At 52.7% G+C, this 21,234-nt stretch overlaps 2 protein-coding genes across 2 annotated transcripts in view; one reads left to right on the top strand and one right to left on the bottom strand.

The window, feature by feature from the left end:
* Positions 1–14,433, top strand: part of HECTD4 (HECT domain containing E3 ubiquitin protein ligase 4) — a gene marked incomplete at its 5' end in the record, with an annotated part of 34,362 nt that extends 19,929 nt beyond the window's left edge. Inside the window, 20 exon segments of the mRNA XM_010157874.1 lie at positions 1–107; positions 273–478; positions 1,146–1,266; positions 1,268–1,311; positions 1,623–2,926; positions 3,944–4,151; positions 4,277–4,500; positions 4,582–4,733; positions 4,944–5,050; positions 5,901–6,024; positions 6,396–6,586; positions 7,176–7,322; positions 8,396–8,515; positions 8,650–8,805; positions 10,176–10,279; positions 11,098–11,319; positions 11,762–11,928; positions 12,359–12,554; positions 13,348–13,570; positions 13,952–14,433. The exon segment at positions 1–107 is cut by the window's left edge and continues 13 nt beyond it. Coding sequence (XP_010156176.1) covers positions 1–107; positions 273–478; positions 1,146–1,266; positions 1,268–1,311; positions 1,623–2,926; positions 3,944–4,151; positions 4,277–4,500; positions 4,582–4,733; positions 4,944–5,050; positions 5,901–6,024; positions 6,396–6,586; positions 7,176–7,322; positions 8,396–8,515; positions 8,650–8,805; positions 10,176–10,279; positions 11,098–11,319; positions 11,762–11,928; positions 12,359–12,554; positions 13,348–13,570; positions 13,952–14,088 — 4,260 coding nt within the window.
* Positions 14,434–14,861: 428 nt separating this feature from the next.
* Positions 14,862–21,234, bottom strand: part of TRAFD1 (TRAF-type zinc finger domain containing 1) — a gene marked incomplete at its 5' end in the record, with an annotated part of 10,658 nt that continues 4,285 nt past the window's right edge. Inside the window, 2 exons of the mRNA XM_010157861.1 lie at positions 14,862–14,955; positions 18,369–18,432. Coding sequence (XP_010156163.1) covers positions 14,862–14,955; positions 18,369–18,432 — 158 coding nt within the window. The remainder of the gene's footprint in view (positions 14,956–18,368; positions 18,433–21,234) is intronic.

The following is a 21,234-nucleotide window of genomic DNA, read 5'->3' as shown; positions in this document are numbered from 1 at the left end:
GAAGAATTCCCAATTTCAGAATCCAAAGTCAACATGGATGTTAATTTTCCTGGGGCTGCCTTTGTAATTGTGTCGTGTAAGGAAAGTCAGTCCGGATTCCGCAAAGAGTAAGTCGCTGAGGGGCCAGGAGTGGCAGAGGTCAGAGATGTACCACTGAGCCTCTGGGCCCCTGAATGTGTGGGTGCTCGTGTTTTAGATCTCTCTCTTCTCAGAGAAGATCCTTCTGTGGTGCTGGTTTTGTTCCAACCCGACTGTTCTGGCTCTTCCCTCAGTTCATCCCTGTATAAAGCCCCCTGGGCTCGAGTGCTTGTCTACGGGCTGGGGCATAAAGTGAAACGGAACGGTCAGTTAAACCTGATCGAAGCCGTGTGCTACCCGCGGGACGCCTCTCCGACCAACACGGGCCTGACGCCTCCCCCGACCACCAATCAGTACCCAGCGGTCATCACCCCTACAGACAAGGTCCACATCAAACTAGGTAAAAAACCCCAATCCCAGCCAAAAAACCCGCAGCAGACAAACAGAGCCCCCCACCTTTAAAGTGGGTCCTTAGAAGTGAGACAAGCGTCATCGTTGCCTCTGGGCTGTTGGTTATGACGCTGGTTTTGAGCAGGGCGTTACGAAACGTGTCCTAGCAGAAAATACACAGTGATCCTTGTCCCGGAGGCATGGTTTTCTCCACACTGGAAGCCATCTGACTCTGATTCTGGTAGTTTGTCAAGCTGCTTGTTTTCCTGATTTGAGAGCAGTGAAGGTGACTGAGCTGCAGGAAGCTCCTCGGGGGCTCCGATGGAAAGTTCCAAGTTCTCTTGTGGGGCTGCAGCATCTCTGATGGTTTCCTCAGTACTGCCCAGACAACCCTACTACAGAGATGTGGTTTTGCAGAAGTCCTGTGTGTGTTTAGATGTACCCAGGCTAAAACCAGTTCTGTTTCATGTCATGTAAACAAAATCTTATCTGTACATTTATAATTATAGATGATACCAACTTACTACAGACAAACATTTGTTTCTTGCAAGGTGCTTAATAGAGGAAACTCTCACTTAACATATATTTAGCTTCAAAAGAAACCCCTAAAAGATGTGTTGGAACTTTTACCAGTGTCTAACCTCGTGATAAGTATTTTCTCTGACCTTTTCGCTTAGGAGTATCTCCTCCTCCTGGAGCTGTGTTGGTCTTGCATTCTCTTCCCCTTGAGTTTCCCCTGGCTATGGCATTCACGGAACAGCTGTTAACTTGGAAATTGGAAGATGGGGATGGAAGATCTTTTTTTTCCTGCTTCAGTTCTCCTGCAAGTAGTGGAATTTTTAGGTGAGAAAGCAGTATGTGCGTAGTAATGAGCATCAGTGTGAGCTGGCTCAGCTGGGGAGTTCAGGGAAAAAAGCAAACTTACAGTCACAGAGTATTTCTGAGCCTTTTCCACTATGCTGACATGTTCTTCACGCTGCAGACACTTCCCGTTGATACGCACTTCTTGGCGTAGTCTTCCCGTCTGTCTCGCTGCCGACATGCGGCTGGTGAAACGACCTTTTCTTGGGCTTTTTTTACTATTGCAACTCATGTCCTAAAGCTCCTCACAGTGAACTAACTGCTGACTCCCATGTCTTGCCTTCCACGTGCAGGGAACTTCCTCTGGACAACTGACATGGCAGCGTGCGTGAAGGAATTGATATTTCATCTCTTGGCTGAGTTGCTTCGCAAAATACACAATCTGGAGCAGAAAAAGAGTCCGGCAGGACTGTCGTCTTCTATTGCCCTTCAGCTAAACCCCTGCCTCGCCATGCTGATGGCCCTGCAGTCAGAACTGCACAAGCTGTATGACGAAGAAACGCAAAACTGGGTGTCTGGAAATGCGTGTGGTGGGTCTGGTGTCGGAGGGGCTGACCAAGGGAGGTTTTCCACCTACTTCCACGCTCTGATGGAAGTCTGCCTTGCTGTAGCAGAAGTAACCTTGCCGATCAACATGAGCGTAACGGCTAACGTGATGTCCTCAACGAGTGCCCCAAATCTCAGTGACTCCTCCTCCTCCTCCTCATCCTCCCCAGGACAGACGCCGCAGAGCCCAAGCTTGCTGTCCAAGAGGAAAAAAGTAAAAATGAAGCGGGAAAAGACGTCATCTTCAGGCAAGCGGTCCTCAGCCAGAGCAGCTGAAACGGACGCTGCCATCCTCAGCATCGGGGGCAGCAAGCCTGAGGACATGCTGTGGTTTCACAGGGCACTGACTCTGCTGATAATTCTCCGACACCTAACGAGGAAGGATCCCCAGGGGCTGGGTGTGACGAATGACGCTGTCGCAGATGCCTGTCAAGCGCTGGTAGGTCCCACAGCTCACAGCCGCTTGCTTGTGATTTCTGGAATACCGACTCACTTGGAGGAGGGCACTGTCCGAAGCGCCATACGAAAGGCGTGCAACGCACACGGGGGAGTCTTCAAAGATGAGATCTACATCCCTCTGCAGGAAGAGGATCCCAAAAAAATCAAGGACAAAGCAGAAGGAGGAGAATGCAGAACCGAACTGGAGAAGCCGACTGTTTCAAGTAGTGCGGACAGCCTGGATATCAGCAGCTCCAGCAGTGTCACGCCTGCCATGAGCGTCAGTGCTTCCGCATCCACGAGCCAGGCTTCCCTCTGCAGCTCGCAGGGAATCTCTCGGACCGTCAGCGATATCTCAGTTGACCAGTTTCAAGCTGGCCTGGAACTGGCCATCCCACCCGGATTGCTAGAACCGCACGTTGTTTCCAGCCAGGAGAGCTTGGATCTCTCGCACTGCAGTACCGGAAGCCTGGGCAGCCTGGGCAGCCTGGGGGAACCACTGGACAACGTAGAAACGGCGTCCGTGTCCGACGTGGGGTCGATGTACACCGTCACCTCTCTGGACAACCAGCCGCTGCTGGCACGGCCAATCAAAGGCTTCGCTGTGGTGGAGGTAAGAGCCTTCCACCAGGAGAGGGAGGTCTGGGGTCAGCCCTGTCTGAAAGAAGGAGGTACGATTCTGATGTCTTTTTTTTTAATGTCTGACTTGATTTAGAGATAGGGGGCCCTTTGGTCTGACCCGCAAGGCAATTACTTCATGTTCAGTGACCGCGTTTTCACGTGTGTCAAACCACCTACAGACTCCTCTGTAAAGTTCCTTCAGAAGAGGTGATAAATGTTGTTGACGTCTGGTTCCAAATGAGTTTTGAAAGCATTGTGGGTGCTCGTCCCTGATGCCGGATCACTCCAGGGTGTCAGCCACGCACAGGAACCTCTCCCCTCTGTTGCTACGCTAACTGCGTGCTGCAGATTGATCAGGACAGCCCGGGAATGTAGAGACATGTTTGCATAGTCTGGGATTGCACCGGTTTCCCTTTTAGAGGAAAACCAGCTTATTCGGGTAGAAAACCTTCAGTTGCTGTTCTCAAGCGATTAATTGACGTGAAGCCACCAGAGCTGCGCTGGACCATCAAGTGTGTTCAGAAAGCTGTCAGCGTGTTCGCATGGAAACCTCCTCCGGGTCGGTAGCCGCTCTGATAATGACGCATGGTGGTCGTTCTTGGGATCACAGGAAGTTCTTGTTCCTGCTCCCGGTCCGTGTAGCTGAGGCTCAAGGCCTGTGCCAATACAGGTAGATTTTCCTAAGGGGAGAGGAGCACAGCAGCGTTGCAGGTGACGGCAGGTTAGACGTTTCTAAGGGCTGTCTCCAGGCTAAGCAGTGGAATAGCTGGTTCGGAGCTGTGCCTGACTAACTCCCAGCATGGTGATTTTGAGGCTAGATGTTGTCAGAAGGGGTGTTTTCTGGGCCAAACTTCAATTCTGGCATCAAATTGTCAGGAAGAATGTTAGGAGAGATGCAGTAGTGATTATCTACAGGGGGAGAGGAGAAAGCTTAAGACCCAAATCCATATAAATGGCAGTGAATATGTTTTGTCAGAATTCCTGTTAACTACTTTCATTATTTGTACAGATAAGGTCAAGAGCTAAAATAGAGAAAATCCGAGCCAGTCTGTTTAATAGTAGCGATCTCATTGGCTTGTCAAGTCTGGATGGTGAAGATGAACTGATGGAAATGTCAACTGAAGAGATTTTAACTGTTTCTACTGTAAATCAGAGTTTATTTGACACACAAGGGAGCCCAGCACTAGAGGATTATTTCAATGATAAGTCAATAAAAGGTATGTGCTTTTCAAATTGGCAAGTACCTCACGTGTGCTGTGCTTTTTTGGGGGGTGTAAACAGTTTTCTTGGTGTTTTGTACTGTATTGCATGGGTCTGTGGTTGGTTTTTTTTTTTTAATTAGGTGAGAAATTGGTCCCGGGTGCTCGGGAAGTCCTGACGGAAATATTTAAAAGCTGCGTCCATTCTGAGCAAATGCTGAGCCTAACGCCAGCAAAACCCATTAAGGTTGCTGACATCTATCTCAGTAAAGAGCAGATAAATTCTCAGACCCCTGGAAACCTTCTTCACGTGTTCTTCACAAACGTCCGCCCTCCCAAGAAGGTGCTAGAGGACCAGCTCACTCAGGTAGTGCTTTGACAACTATTTTCAGCATCGTTTGGCATAACTTGAAAGCATTAGTGGTAATTATGGACTTTGTGTTGGCAGATTTTAAGGAAATACGGTGTGCCAAAGCCAAAATTTGACAAGAGCAAGTACAACAAGGCGGGCAAAGAGCAGCATCCAGTGAAAGTGGTCAGCACCAAGCGCCCTGTTACTAAACCACCTACAAAGGAAAAGTCTATGCTCAACAGCGTCAGGTTGGTGTCCTCTGCCTTTTACCAGTTGTGAAACACGAGTTTTCTCATTAGGAATCTAGATTTTTTTTATTCCTCCTCCCTCTGTATTTCCGTGTACTGACTGGAAGAGGGAAATGTCACTTTGAGATGATAAAAGACCCTTGAGGAATGGCTTGGGTTCCTGAACAGACAGAAGGAAACTTTCATCCTAACATTTGCTTTGTCCCTCAGCCGAACAGCCCTAAGTGAGAAGAAGCCTACTGTGAAGCCTAAGTCTCCCGAGAAGAGCAAACCTGAAGAGAAGGACCCTGAAAAGTCTCCCACAAAGAAACAGGAAGGTAGTCGCTGTTAGAAGTTTTCCGTAATGTTACATCGTAGGAAAGAAATGCGTGTTTTGTATCAGCAGGATAGATGTGGGTTGTCTTGGGTTTTAATGAGGCTAACAGTTTTTTTTTTTTTTAAACAGTGATTTTAAAGGCTGCTTTTGTCTGCGTGCCTGTAAATTGGCGTAAGCGAGAGCACATGGTGCTCACGCCCTTGGGGTGGTAGCGTGCGTGGGCCGTGTGGATACCTTGGGTAGAGAACTGGCTTCCTGAGAGATGCGGTTTGAAGGCTGGATTTGTACAGCAGGGGCTTAGGATGTGGTGGGGTTGAACTGGGCAGTTTTAAATGGTGTGTCTCAGCCAATGTAGGGAAGTTATTAAGTTACCAGGGGAAGACTGGAGGAAAGGGGAGCTTCGGATGCCTCAGGAACTAGTCTATCCATGGAGGAGACAGCACATGGCATGACAGGGGTCAGTGCCGGGGTCTCGCTTGAGATTTCCTTCTCTAGTCAGGCAGAAGGAGGAATCGACTCCCTTCTTCACTGTAGGGAATGCCAGGTTAGTTCAGGAGAGGGGAATTTCAATAATCAGCCAAGTGCGGATCCTTGATACTTGGTTAGATACGTTGGTGGAGCTATTCCAGAGGGCAGCTGGGGGCTTCTGTCCTTGAGAGGGAAGAGTGAGTGCCGATTCCCCAGGGCCAGATTGGACCTGAACAGCGTGATGTTCAGAGCTACTCCAGAGACGAGCTGTGGTGGGATGGGGAGGAGGAGGAGAAGGCTGGCAGGTAACCACCTCGTGCACTGCCCGGTCTCCTGCGTGCTGCGTCGTCATTAACTGCCGCTGGTCGTATCTTTGCTGGCAGCTCCTGAGGAGAAGTATCTGACGCTGGATGGATTTCACAGATTCGTGATTGACCGATCCAAGCAGGATATCCGTAGTGTGTGGAGAGCTATCCTGTCCTGTGGATATGACTTGCATTTTGAAAGGTGAATTTTGCAAACCTTCTTGTAACGGTGATACTGATCCATTGCGCTCGCTTTAAAAAAGCCAGACTCGATCCCGAGTGTCGCTGCTGCGCGTAGCTTTAACCAGTGTGTTAGCAGCACGCAAGCTTCTATGCGTGGCTGCAAGGCCTGCAGAGAATGCTGTGGGTTATTTCCTTAAAACATGTTTTAAAAGGGTCGCTGCGCTGCCAAAATGCGGGTTCCTGACTCAAACTGGGAGTTTTGTAGTGAAACAGCTCTGCTTAAGTGAAAGGGAAACCAGTAGGGCAGGGTGCCTGGCGGTGTGCTCAACACGCTCTCTGTAAGCAGCGCTGTGCGTAGGCTTCAGTGGGTCTCGCGCTTGTGCGTTCCAGGTGTGCCTGCATCGACGCGAGGCACGCGCAGAAGGCATCCCGGAAGTGGACGCTGGAGATGGATGTCGCCCTTGTGCAGTACATTAACAGGCTTTGTCGTCACCTGGCAATCACACCGGCACGACTCCATCCCCACGAAGTTTATTTGGATCCCGCTGATGCAGCAGATCCCAGAATTTCCTGTCTGTTGAGTACGTATGGACTGTTTGCATAGAGGCTTTCTGCAGGGGAAGAGCTGGGCTGTGCTCTGAACGACCTGGCTCTCGCTCGGGTAGTTGGGATGTTCCTCTGGAGTTGCAGGCGGGAGCCTCTGGGCAAGGGGAACGCCGGGTCTAGGTCTCCTCTCTCCTTGGCTGTGCTTGGGCACCGTGGCAGCAATGCCTTGCCCCTGTTCCCTGCTCTCCGGGCAGCCCTCCGCAGTCAGGCTGGAGCAGGAAGATGTCTGGTGAGTTTAGCTTGCAGGAAGGTGGATCTCGGTTCTGGGCTTAGGCAGACTTGGGTCACCGAAACCCTGTTCTAAGCACTGAGCTCCCTAGAGGGTCTCCAGGTCGAGTGAGGATGGAAGGTACTGGACTCAGACACCCAGAGGCTCAAGATCCAGGAAGGAACATCACGGATCATGGCTGTTCCTGCATCTTCAGCCCTCGTTATGTGCAGAGATCAGGAGGGGCTCCTTAGAAGGCAGCTTGTGTGGCTCCCGGACGGAATCTGCTAGGAACGTGGACTTTGCAGTACGTAGGGAACCTCTTTATTGCTCTGACTGGGTGTTTCCCACCTCAGATGTTCCCGTTGAAAGCCTGCGCCTGCGGTTTGCGCTGCTTCAGTCGCTCAATACGACGCTGGAGACGTTCTTCTTGCCACTGGTGGAGCTTCGGCAGACCGAGATGTACGCCAGCAGCATCGCGGCCTTGCTGCAGGAGGCCAAAGGTCAGCCGCTCGGGGACGCGGTGTGCGCCACGCTGAATGCGGTGCTCCGCTTTGGAGGGGGTTTCATGCGTGTGTACGTGTGACAGGGCTGAGAACTCGGAGGGGAGAGGGAAAGCGGATAGTGAGTGGTATCAGTGTGCTACCAGAGGCTTGCTGGCTTTGTTCTCAGCCTGGTAAGCTGGCACGCAGTCTGAGGTGACGGCCAAAACCCGCATTAGCCAGGGGGCACTGCTCTGTCTGGGAGTGTTTTCTTGTTCTTGGGGTGGGGTGGGATTATTCTTGCAAGTAGTTAATAGACACTGCACCTTTCTTGACTGTGGAGGGAGTTGGCTGGTGTTTTCTGTCTGTGGGCGCCTTCATCATCTTGGCGAGGGAGGTCCATAAATTAAAATTCTGCGTTCGTTAACACGAGCAGATTAGGTGAAAGCCCCGGGACACGTTAGCATCCTGGTTGTGATTGAAGATGTAGGATTGAAGAGGTCAAGAAGATGCATATTGTGTGTCAGCATTTAGAATAGTTTTACCAGCCCCCACTGGATGAGAAACAAACCCAAGACTGAGGGCAGTACGTTTCTCAAACGTGTTCCCTTCTGAAGGAGGAGAAGGGGAAGTCACCAGAGGTGTCAGTGTGTGTAAGTCGGCTTTTGTATTCGTCCAGCCAAGGAAAAGAAAACCTCGTACACCCTGTAGGGGTGAAGTGAGGAACGTTCCGAGATGTCTCTCCATCTTTGTGGTGCGGTGTGGCAGCCCTCTTCCTTACCGCGTTTCCTGCCTTCCGCGCTGCTGTCAGAAATCTCCGGCGGCAGGGCGCTGTGTGCCAAAGTGGCTCTGATTGACAGAGGTGCTGCTGGAGTCGCTAGGATCTCTCTGGGTAACACGAGAATTGCGTTCGTCTGTGCTCTCACCCGCAAATGTTAGTAACAGGTACTGCAGAAAACTACTGAAGAGGGGGATTGGTCACCCCTTACCTGCCTGATGGAGGTGAAACGATTGCTGTGTGTTCCTTAGGGAGTTTCAGAAAATGAGACTGCAGGGCGGGTTGATTGTGCTGAAATACGCATTCCTTTGTTTAGGGCTAATCTTCTATGACACAAAAGTAACTGTGATGAACAGAGTGCTGAATGCCACCGTCCAAAGAACTGCTGATCACGCAGCCCCGGAGATCACCCTGGATCCCTTGGAGATAGTTGGAGGTAAGGAAACACCTTTTTCCGAACTCGCTTTCACCCGCTGCAGCAAGCCCGAGCCGTTTTAACCAAGCTGGGATGCTGATTGCTGCCAGGCACTCCACGTGCGGGGATTGGATGTGTCTCTCGGTTTTCAACAGGGGAGATCCGTTCTGCAGAGAACTCCTACTTCTGCCAGGCAGCGAGACAGCTGGCCTGCGTGCCATCCTCGCAGCTCTGCGTTAAGCTGGCCAGCGGAGGAGACCCCACGTACGCCTTCAACATTCGCTTCACGGGGGAGGAGGTTCACGGAACAAGTAAGTGTAAGGAGCGGCGTTGCCTGTGTGGTGTCACTGGTCCCTGCGGATGGGAAGGAATGAAGCTTCCAGGGATTACACAAGCCAGATGGTTACTTGGCGTATTCTGGCTAATATAGCAGGAAGTACGAGTGCCTGGGCGTGTAACTTTGCTAACGAGAGCGAGGAGCTCAAGTAACGATACGTCGCTGGAAGCACGGGGAGAGCATTCTGTAGGGATGTCTCTTCCGGTTCTGATGCTCAGCCACGGCAGACCCAGCCCGTGCTGGTAACGTCTCTTAATGACGTGCTGTTTGGTAGGGATGTCTCTTCCGGTTCTGATGCTCAGCCACGGCAGACCCAGCCCGTGCTGGTAACGGGCTCTTAAGGACGTGCTGGTTGGCCATGAGCTGTGGGTTTCCTGGGTAAAGTGACATGAGACTGCGTAGCCGACCCTAAGCACCACTGTGGGGTCCATTACCAGACGTAACTGTCCAGGAATATGTGAGCATTAACAGCTAAAAAAGGCCACGCCCAAGTGCAGTGGTTTTTAGAACATGATGTCAGAAATACGAACTGCAGCCTGTCCCAGCCAAGCTGAAGATGTGCCAGGTATGGGAAGGTTTTCGGTTCTGTAAGAACCGTCCTTAATTTCTGTAGTTAAATAGTATTAAAATGGTGTCTTCCTCATTTTTGTGGGGAGAAGCACAGTATTTCCTGTAATCATGTGAATAGCTTTCATGTGGCTGGTTAAAAGAATGAACCTGGAGGAACAGATGTTTAACTGCCCGAATTCACCCGACCAGCACCGAGACGGGCTCCTCATGGCAGAGGGGTGCTGCTTTCCCACAGAACGTGTTAGGCAGTAATCGCACCTCGTCAGAGATGACGGAGCCTTCCCTTCTCCTGACTCTGCTTTTTAACGTGTGAGGTTTCATGCTGTGAGATCTCCTTTACGTGGCTGCTGTCCAGCTCTGGATGGTGACGTTCTTGGGGGGTGCTGGCTGCTTTGGATGCTCCCTGGGTTGCTGGTCCCAACAGGAGCTGGGACAATCTTGCCTGGCCTCTCTTGAATAGCTGATAAGGGTGCGAGGCAGTTATCAGTGGTGTGTCAAAGGAGAGGACGGGTTGCTGCCCTCTAACGCAGTCGGTCCGCTGGTGGTAACGGGTCCTTTTGGGAGATTCCCAGGGGCGTATGGAGTCAGAAGAAAAGCCCCAAATACCCTGCCGACGTTACCAAGCGGTGTTACCTGTCGGCTGGCGTGAAGGGAAGCTCTTGTGCGTGTGCAGCTGTCACCCGAACGAAGGGCTCCTTGATCTTCTCGCACGGGAAGCTCTTCTTGAATGTCTCAGAGGGCGTCTCACGTCGCCCCTCTCTCTCTCTGTTTCAGGTGGATCTTTCCGTCACTTCCTCTGGCAAGTCTGTAAAGAGTTACAGAGCTCCTCGCTCTCCCTTCTCCTGCTGTGCCCGAGCTCTGCAGTGAACAAGAACAAGGTGTGATATCTCAGGGCAACAAACGAGGTCGCGTTTCTCTTCCTGCACACGTGTGTTTGAACGGGAGTGGAGCAGAGTTACCAGCACAGAGCAGGGCTTCAGACCAACAGCCCCTGGCCAGGCAGCTCTCGCAGCCCCGACGGAACTGAATGTGACTGTCGGTGCATCCCGTTGCACCGCTCGTGGCCCTGTGGCTACTGGAAGAAGGAGCCACGTAGTCAAAGCTGCTAAACACAGTGGAATTAAGACTCCTGGTCACAGCTCACTTCTGAGTGAATCTGGTGCAGTTGTCTGATTTAGGGACTGTCCATCCCAAACCAGTGAGGTCATCCTCTGCTGGCATTACGCAAGGAATGTCACCAGGGAAGTCAGTTGTGATGCAGTAGAATCAGACACTCCATCCACACTACTGAATGTATATTTAGTGTCCTCCTGTTCTGCACAGTGGATGCATTCTAGAAACAGCAGGTTGTTTACAGCCCAAAGGATTTACGGTAGTGGAGGTGCAGTTCCTTCTTAGGAATACCCACAGGGGAGGAAAACGGCTCGTTTCCCTCGAGACCGAGTACGTAGCACACCTGGCTTTGCGCATCCAGGCTGTGTCTCGGAAACGGCCCACAGCTCAAGAGGCTGATACCCAACTGCTGACACAAACGCGGAAATGGCTGGTGAAAAGAGCGGGGCTGTCGAGAAACCGTCGTAATGCTTCTAATCGTTAAGCGATATGATAACGTGATATCATGACATCAGCTTGCGGGCCCGCGGCGTGTGCGCCAGCTGTTAAGTTGTGCTGTGTGTGCTCTGCTCTTTTTCTGAAGGGGAAGTATATCTTGACACCGAGCCCCATCACCTACGCCGAGGAGCAGTTACTCCACTTCTTCGGGCAGCTCCTGGGCATTGCAATTCGAGCAGATGTCCCTCTGCCGCTCGACCTCCTGCCCTCCTTCTGGAAGACGCTGGTGGGCGAGCCGCTGGATCCTGATGTTGATCTCCAGGAAGCTGACATCCTCACCTACAACTACGTCAAAAAGTTTGAAAACGTAAGGAACGCTTTTCTTTTCCCTCCTCCTTGGTTTCTCCAGGGTTTCCCCCGTAAGCTCGTTGTTCTGGTGGCTGTGAACTTCGCTGCCCGCCCTGCAGGGTGGCGGCTGGCTTCCCTGCTGGCAGATGTCGGCCGTGTGAGCAGGGTCGTGAAGGATTTTGACTTGTGGGTGCAGGAATTTACATCCTGACACCTTGGAAAAGCTGCTCAGTCTCCTCCGCTGCCAGGCACAGGGGAATTATGGCTTCTGAGGTGTTTGCTGGAACTCGGCAGTGCTAAACCAGAAAAGAGCCCGCCGAAGCCACTCCTGGCTGTCTCGGGGGCGTTTGCAGGTGGCGGGATGAGCGCGCTTTGTACGTCAGGGTGACACCCCCGGTGCCTCGCAAGGGTGATGTACCAGCGGGCTGGTGCTCAGATACTGTCCTTGTGTGCCCTGACAGATAAACGACGAGACGGAATTGGAAGCTCTGTGTGCAGAAATTGCTTCTCAGCATCTCGCAACAGAGAGCCCTGACTGTCCGAACAAGCCGTGCTGCAAGTTCACCTACCTGACCATGACGGGGGAGGAGGTGGAGCTTTGTCCCAGGGGCAGGCACATTCCCGTGGGGTGAGCAAAGGCGTTCTCGGTGGGATGTTGCGCTGGGTTATGTGCAAAAGAAGCACCTCTGGAACAGTTTTCCAAGCACCAGGCCCTCCAGAGGTGCTTTTGTAACAAGCTGGAGGCTGGAATGGTCTGGGAAAGCTTTGCATTCACTGGCAGGAACTTGGAACCTGTAGCACTGCCTGCCGCTGGGCAGAAACGGAGCGCTGAGGAGCACTGCTCAGCTGCGTGCTGGCTTCAGTAAACACCTGCAGCCTGAGAAACGGGAGAGAGGAGGAAGCTGAGGGAAGGGGAATTAAACTGGGAAGGACCGGAATGCAAATAGCTTAACACGCACTCTCGATTATTCCAACGCGGAATGTCCCTGTGAGGGTTTGGGGTAGGACAAGGGTTCTTCAACACAGTCCTTTCTTGTCCTGCGTCTCTGCCCTCGCAGGTGGGAAAACAAGGATGTGTACGCAACAGCCATCCGGAGCTTGAGGATGCGCGAGCTGCAGACCCCGGAGTGCATGACGGCGGTGCGCGCTGGGCTCGGGTCCATCATCCCCCTGCAGCTGCTGACCACGCTGACGCCCCTGGAGATGGAGCTGAGGACATGTGGGCTTCCGTACATCAACCTCGAGTTTCTCAAGGTGTGAGGAACGGCGGCTTCTTCGGCAAAACGCCCGGCGCGTAGAGGGGACGGAACCCTCCCGCGTGGAAGGTCTCGGGGGAGAATCTTCCTCTGGCGATGCAGCCGGCATGGTCCGTGTGGAACACCGGCCTGTGCCAGGGATGCCCCTTTGCCCCAGGGAAGTTTAAGACTTCACTGGATTCAGGAAACAGTAAGAGTGGGGCTTGTTCCAGAGAGGAATAATGAATTTAGGTTTTAACACACAACTTTAAACCCATCTGCGTTTTATTGAGCTCTATTCAGGGTTCGTGCTCGAGGTGAGGGCTGGGAGAGCCACTGCCCATCCCCTGAATGGCAAATAGTTTCTGAAAATCTCAAATGAATCCGTAACGGACGGCTTGTGGTCCTAACTACTTCCGTTTCGTTACCATGAGCACCGTGCCGTGGAAATAACTGTTCTCCCGTGTCGGAAGTTGTGGAATATCCTCAGCCACGGACGTTGGCGTTGCTTTGCGTTTTCCGTCAACAGCAGCGACGCTGAACTGCCCGCGCCCTGCGAATAGAGCAGATAGCGAGGCACGCTCGCGCGCCGCGGGGAGACGCGCCAAGACGAGCCTGGTGCGGAATCTGATGGGCCAGAAAGATACAAAACCCTCTGCCGTGGCTGAATTTCCCAAGGATTTTGAAAAGGCGGGAGAGCGTGGGGGGAGCTGTGTGGTTACGGTCACCTTCTGTCCTCTTCAGGCGAAAGGGGGGAAGGTGTACGGAGGGGACGAACGTAGCGGTGGACGTCTCGCTTTCTTCTCTCGTAGGCACACACCATGTACCAGGTGGGCTTGATGGAAACGGATCAGCACATTGAGTTTTTCTGGAGCGCGCTGGAGATGTTCACTCAGGAGGAGCTCTGCAAGTTCATCAAGTTCGCCTGTAACCAGGAGCGGATCCCCTTCACCTGCCCGTGCAAAGACGGAGGCCCCGATACGGCCCACGTCCCGCCGTACCCCATGAAAATAGCCCCCCCCGACGGAGCCGCAGGTGAGTCTGCCCTCTGCCCCCTAAGCAGAGCGCGTCCGTTCTGGGGGTTTCGGCTGCGCTTTGGAACGCACGAAGAACAGGGAGGTGGGTAGTTACGGCTGGAAGCAAGGAGAGAGCGAAGCTGGGTTTAGAGGCGTTACATAGTTCAGCCATTGCCCCCCCGGGACAGCAAGAGACTTGTCCGACCCTTGTCTCGCGCGCTTTCAGAGCGATTGGGCTGTCGGGAACACGGTGGCCTCGGAGAAAAGCCCCAAAGGTTGAAGGGAGACGTTACGGGCAGGAGCTTCATTCGAGGGGTGCGGGGGTGGGATGCTCTTGGTGCTGTAGGAGGTGAAAAGCAGCCGCTGCCTTCGGAGCCTTCCCAGCACTTCTTCTCCGCAGGTTCTCCAGACTCCCGGTACATCCGTGTTGAAACGTGCATGTTCATGATCAAACTCCCCCAGTACTCCTCGCTGGACATAATGCTGGAAAAGCTCCGATACGCCATCCACTACCGGGAGGATCCGCTCAGCGGCTGAGCGGGAGAAGGGGGTGGCTGGAGGTGACTCTCTGGGTGGTTTCGTGGCTCTGCTAACGTTGGAAACCCTCCGCGTCGCATCGAGATACCTCCCGTAACACTGGGTGACGAGCGGAGGTTAATTTATTTTCCGAACTTTTGTTCCTGTTACAGTAATTACTGGAAGACTTACATTTTGTATTTGTAGACTTTGTGGTGGACTGGTTATTTTGCTGCCTTGTTTGTGGAATATTTGTAGGATAGTTTAGTAAAGACCAGTTTGTGTATAATTTAATTTTGAAAAACCTTTAGACATGTACATTTCTAATTTTGTAATTGGGAGCGATACTACCCACGCAAACAACAGCAGCGAGGGCGCTCGGAGCTCGGGAGCGCTCCGAGCTGAAGGCTCCTGGGTCGCTCTCCCCTGCAACATTTTTGAGTACAGAAACGGGAAGAATGGGGTGTGAGGAGGGAATCGCCTGCAGGGACAGAGCACGGTGCCTCTTCCGTTGCAGGCAGAGATCGTGCAGAATTTCTAGCACTTGCTTGAGTTGTAGAGCAGAAAATACGCTGCCAAACTGCATGTTTACGTCACCGCTGTTTCCTTGTAACTTTTGAAACTCTAAGCAAGCAGGAGGGTGGCTGCCACAGCTCACTTGGGGTTTCAGCTGGACACTGGATTAGGAAGATTTAGAATTGGAAGAACAGTGAAAGGGCTGTAATTCAGTCGGGTTCCTGCCCTGGATGTTCTTGGATGCCCGCATCGCTCGGTAGCGACATCGTCTGCTGTAATTACCCCGAGCAGCCAGACAACAGCTTCTCGCCATGGTGCGAGGTACCACGGTTCAAGCTGCTGGTCTGCGACTTCATCCCGTTCCTGAACAAGCTTTGAGAGTAACCGGTGTGCGGTTAAACACCCGAAATCCTCTTTTTGTACTCGGAAATGACCTTTGATCTAAGAGCAAATTATCCTAGAAATGTGACACCGGGAGGAGGAGGAGGTGGTGGAAGGCACGGAGTCACGTGTTGAAGATGAAGCTCCTGTTTTCCGTGGAAGGACGGCAGCGGGCTACGGAGCGAGAACAGCTCTCCAAGTATGCTGAGGAGCGTGCTCTGGGGGGGTTTCCAAGCACATCAACACCCGGTCTTCCTTTCACTCCTACAAAAGCGGTGGCTCGCTCGCCGGGAACGCGGATCGCCTGCCTGCTGACGGGACAGAGACTACCCTGCCGTCACCGTCGACACGGGATGTGCCGGTACCCAGCCACCGGCTCTCGTTTTCCTTCCGCCGCGCTTAGCGCCCCTCAGCCACGCGAAAGCTCCGCGATGGTGCACAACTACTTTAAGGTCGGTGTTGTCTGTCGCTTCACGACGCTGTCGTGGCTCGTCAGTGGGAAGGGAAAAAGCTGTATCTATTGTATATTCTTGTGAATATTGGGAATGAGGAGTGTGTGGGACTTGGAAGATGAGATGAAAAGCCTAAACAAGTGTGTATATTCTTGTTCTTCTGTGAGCGAATGGCAAGGTGTGTGTGCTACAGTTGTCGCGATAGGTGTTGGCCTATGGAGTCTCCACATCCCGTGTTAGGAAAGCCGTGTGACCCTTCTCTTGCATATTGCCCTCGCACGGGGACAGACACGTAGGAAGCATATTTACTCTTGAATCTTGTCCCTTTCCTGGTAGAAGCATTTATGTAGCTGAGAAACCCCTCGGAATGAGAGCAAACACACCTGCGAGCTTACGGAGACCAGGGGGGGATCCCAAGCCTGGAGCCGGTTTATTCCCGCCCGGGCTGTGTGTTCCCGAGCAGGCGCTGCACGGATCCATGAAGGATGCAGAACCGCCGTTGTGGGTGAGGACCCGTTTGGGGTTTCTTCCTGGCGATGGGATGGTGGGTTCAGATTGGGTTGAAATCCCCCGTTTTGGGCCCATGACGCTTTGGGCGGGCTTGCAGCGCTGTCACGTACCTCGCTCGCAGGGGTTCGGGGGCTCAAGGCTGCGATTCCAGCAGGGAGCTGAACTGCTGCTAACGTCCGTCCTCTCCTGCCAGCGAGCACGTCCGAGCGGCACGTATCCGCGTCTCGGCCCCGAGAAGGGTGCTGTAACGTTACTTGATACCTATTTATTACAGTTAATTATTTATGATTACAAATAACAAACTTCCCGGCAGTGCTGTTTACACCTTGCGGTGTAAACGAAGCTTCTTACACAGGAAAGAGGTCGCACCCATCACTAACCCTCACCGACTCTGGGGTTTGTGACGAACAGCGTGAGCCCGGCAGGAGAAGGAGCTGTGGTAGGGTTTTGGGCTTTGTTTGGTTCTTACGTTACTGGGAAGGAAGCGCTGCAGTGCCTCGACTGCAGCTCCAATGGCCTTTTAATTAAAGCTTTTCTAACCATCATTACTTCCTCGTGCTTTAAATGAACTTGACATTGTCTGTACTAGGCTTGTTCGTCAAAGCAAAGATTGGGTTGTGACTTATTTTCTTCCTTTTTTAAAGATATGTATTCATGCAGAATGTAAAATTATACTAAACAATGGCAGAACTCTGGAGCTGGTATTAGTTCTAGCTTGGTGTGTGTCCACCTTGGTACCGTACACAGCATTAACCTGTTAAGTGCTCTTGGCCATACCGTGTACACCCGCATAAAGGAGATTCTTAACATCCCTTAGACGTACTGTGTCCTTATTTGGGGCTGGAAGTAGCCGGAAGAAACGGTTCCTCCGCTGCTGAAGGCAGGGGATTAGAACTGCTACAAATTAAGCTGCAGTTTGTCTGCTTTTAAATCCCACTTCTATGGGTTAACACACTGAAATTTGCGTTTACTGGGAAGAAAACGTGTGTGTACGACAGGGGAAGCGTAGCGCCATCGCTGCTGATACTCCTCTGCCTGCGTTACTCCTCAGCCCAGCAATCAGTGACTTCTCACGCTAACGAGCGAGGCATCCTCTTAACCCTCACGCCCAGGGGCGCTGGCTTTGCCTCCCGCGTCCTGCCACAGCCGTTCTCCCCAGAAAAGCTAGCGCAAGGCTGGTTCCCACCTGTTTTTAAAGGCCTTTCTTCTGCTTTTCTTGTATAAATAAACACATTTGGTGGAAGCATCCCTAAAATGTCGTTATTTTAGAACGATCCCTTTGGCCTTCGTTAGTTGTCTTCTGCGGCTTGTGTGACCGTGCTGGAGCCGAGGCCTCGCGCAGCGCAGCCCTGCCCAGGACGGGGGCTGGCTCGGTGTCCCGGCGGATGCCATCTGCTCTCCCCTCATCGGGCTGATGCCCACAGCCCTTGCAGAGGCCGGCCGACTCCTGCGCCTGCTGAGCCGCCGCAGCAGGGACGCCAACAGGGCTCGGAAGGCAAACTAGCAACGGCCCACAGCCGGTGATAACAAAGCCCGCTCCCCGTGCTTCAGACTGGCCATCGCCGGGTGTGGGGTGATACACTCGCCCTCAGGTAACCTCTGTGCTCCCCCAGCGCCTCGGGTAAGGGATTGTTACTGCGCGATGCTTTGGGACAGGGTTAGAGAAATTTTATTGCAGGCAATTTAAAAAGCACGGATTAATACAGCATTAAAAAGCTTTTAGGAGACAGCTGTGGGCTCAGCGCTTATCCCCCGACACTGGTAATCCCCTCCCCAGCATCCTCCTGGCTGTGAGCGCACCCACGTCTTTCGCCTGCTGTTGCTGCCTTCGGGATGAGGGAGGGGCTCGAGAGCAGCGGGACACGGGCGTGAGGGGCGTCGGGCTGTCAAAAACCCCCTTTTGCTGGGTGTCACAGGGAACGGAACCGTGACCCAGGTGGTTCCCAAGGCAGAAGTGTATTTGCTGTCGTGGGACACTGCTAGCAGAGCTCATGGGAGTAAAAACCTGTACTCCACACTCTCACAAATTAAAAATACATACAGATATATATATAAAATAACTGCCTATAAAAATTTAAATTCACAAAGTCTTCAGTGACACAGTGATGCAGGAATCTACTTGCACTCAGATAAACAAGTAGAGTGCGAAACGTGTTGTTTCTAAGTGGTGGGTCCCTTCCCTGGGTAGCGGGATGCTGGGCTCCGGGCTTTGGCCTAAAGGGAAGCGAGGGGAAAAAAGTGAAACTGCCGCTTTCCAGGTGCAACAAGCGACCACCACCAGCCTCCCTGGAGCAGGAGGGGCTGTAAAACAAGCTCGGGGTGCTGGCAGAGCCGAGGCACAGCGAGGCGGGGGTGGCTCACGCAGGCACCAAGTGGAGGGGTGACAGCCAGGAGGCCAAGGGGAGGTGTGCACCCCCCGCCCTGAGGCACCCCCTGCCTTACCTCTCTGCTCCTGCGCCCCAAGCCCACGGGCCTTCCTCCTCCTCCTCCTCCTCCGCCACCGGTGCTGTAGGACAGAGACACTCTCAGAGGAAGCCAGGCTACTGCCTGCGCTGCTCCTCAGTGAAGCCAGGTCCCTCGCGGCAGGGGGACGCTGGCAGCTCGGGGAAGAAGCCCTTCCTACTTCTCCCAAACCCGGACCCGGCCGTTTTTGAGCAGAAGAACCGCACCCGACTGAACCGCCTTGAGGCACTTCAGTCACACGGGCTGCACGGCCGGGGGAGCCCAAGCAGCGACGCAGGGTAGCGGTCACGCAGGCGGAGTTAAGCAGCAAAGGAAGTGATGAGCCGTGAAGGCAGTGCGCAAAAATTGTTGGATTTCATTTTTGGTTTATGCACGTTTGAGTTTTGAGGGAGCAAAAGAGAAAAGCTGAGAGCTACAACGGACAGACAGCAAGGCCTTATCCTCCCATTTTGTCCATTCCACCCCGATATAAAAGCCTAAGGTCGCTGTTTGACACCCAGGTAAGCACAAGCCAAACGGGGCTGAGTGAAACCCTTTCGGCCCCCGGCGCAAACGCGGGAGCCCAGACGAGCACCATCGAGAAGCCGGGCGGAGGGCTGGGGTGGGTTTGTCGTGCGGCTGCACAGCAGAACTTGCTCAACGGTGCCGCTGGCCCCCTCTGCCTTAGAGCAAGCCCAGCCTGGCTGCCTGGGAGGGGGGAGGAAGGCGTTACCTTGGCTGGGTTGGAGAAGTCCTCGAGGAGCTGGAGGTGAAGGCTTCGGAATGAAAGCTCCGAGCGGGTCTGGCCCGTGGCATTGTCCCACCCACGGATTCACTTGCGCCTCTGTTCTTTGGTCTTCCCTCGCTGCCAGCCACCTTCCGGGGCTTCCCTCTGGAGTCGGGAGCATCGCTAGCTCTCGCTGAAGAGGACAACGGTGCGCTGCTGGCGTTTGCTGTGTTACTCGGTGACCTGGTCCCTCGTGCAGGATAGCTGAGCCTCTGCTGCCCAAAGCCGCCTACGGACCGAGGCGAAACATCTCCTGCGAGGACACGGATACAGCGCTTAGTAGGAACAGTAAATGCAGCATGAGACGTCGGAGACCACCCAGGTGACAAAACTAGACCTTATTTCCATTCCAGCAGCATACAGCTTCATAACCAAGATCTCTGAGGATTCCAAGCTTTAGTGATTTAACAGTTCTTGCCCAAGACCAGACCAATGGTAGGGGACGTAAGGTTTTTCAGTTTTGGAGACAGAACAGGGTAACAGCATCTATTCAGCTCGGAACATGCACAGTGTTCCTGCAACTGTGAGAGAGGAGTGCGTGTATGTCTGTGTTTTGCCCACACCTTGATGCCTGATCCGTCTCTGAGCCGGCGCTGGTGCTTCCTTTCTCCCTCTCTTGTCCTGAGGAGACAGCAGCTGCCGGGGTGGAAAGCTGGCTGCCGGGCTGGCCGGGCGCAGATCACAATGGTGCTAAAGCAAGACAGAAATTTTGGCGTTTAGATGACAGCTTGTTCAGACTTTCTCCTGTAAAAACACTGCAGAGCATCACCCCTCAGAAATTTTTTGGTAGGCCTGCTCCTGTGCCTGTAAGATTTAGAACATCCAGCCCTCCCGGCCTCCTCTGCCCTCCCGGGCTGTCTCCCATGGGACTCTGTCAACCAGGCCCCTAAAGAGGCCAGAGTCAGCCCTCCAGCAGCCCAGGGTGGCACTTCTGCTGGCCCCCTTCTTACTTCTCCCAGAATCACACTGATGTATGTATATGATAATCCTGATTATCACACACAAACCTAGCCAAAACTACTAGGAGCTTGTAGATAAAGCAGTCTTTGCATTCTGCATCTCCAGAACGGTTACAGGGTGTGGGGGAAAAAAAAAAGGTCTTCCAACAGCCAACTGTAATAGGAAGCGGATGGGACTTCTCCTCAGCAATCAAGCACTACATTTAGCAAATGATAACTGTGATATTTTACCACATCTCCTTCTATTAATACTGAATTCACTATCACCAAGGAGAGGAAAGGCCTCGAAAAACAGACAGACAAAATACAGCTTCACCAGTGTATTCGTTAGGACTGTAAGAACTGTTAACTTCCCCATTTCAGCTGTGAAACAGAAAGAGAGCAAGCTCAGCCTTTTCACAACTCGTCTGTAACAGCAGCAAATTCCAGAGGACCGTCTCTTCCACAAGCACCCCATCCCCCAAATCTGCTCTTCAGGTGTGCAGAAGCATGGAAGCCCTAAGTGGTGTGGTTGTGTGTGTCCAGCCTTCGTGAGAGCAGGAACAGCTCCAGCAGTGCCAAGAGCTGGTGTTCCTTCGGCATCAGAGGTATCAGAGAGCAACATACTGAAGAATTGCAATAAACTAGCATAAGCTCTCTGCAGCACCCAGGACTTCATAAACCCACCACTTCTCTCTGGCTGAGCTTCCCATACACTCACGCTCTCACCCCTTCCCACTCCCCTTACATCCACCCTCTGAGAATTCCTCCATCCGGGATCTGCCGTCTGTTGTCTACTTCCTCTCTTCCTGCACAGCTCAGACACTCGTGCTCCTCTCCCACCTTAGCTGGGATTCACGCATCTTGTTTCAACACAACTTTTACATACAAGTCAAACATTTATATTGTGCAATTTCAGGACCTTTTCTTTAGTTTTCATTATACGAGCTTTCAAAATAACTGTTATTTTTCAAGAGGAGCTTCCGCATACCATAACATTTTAGGTGGGACCCAAGAGGCTTTGTTTAGGAAGATGTGACGCAGGGGACAGTTACGTGACTTCCTGAAACGTGCCTCAAGAGCTGGCAGGACTGGGTGTAGTTCTCAAACAAGTGGATGTCATACAACAAGCCAAGTTCTG

Source organism: Eurypyga helias, unplaced genomic scaffold (genome assembly GCF_000690775.1).
Source record: "Eurypyga helias isolate BGI_N326 unplaced genomic scaffold, ASM69077v1 scaffold20150, whole genome shotgun sequence".
NCBI lineage: Eukaryota > Metazoa > Chordata > Aves > Eurypygiformes > Eurypygidae > Eurypyga > Eurypyga helias.
Note: the sequence above shows the minus strand (reverse complement) of the source record. Positions and strands in the feature narration are given on the sequence as shown.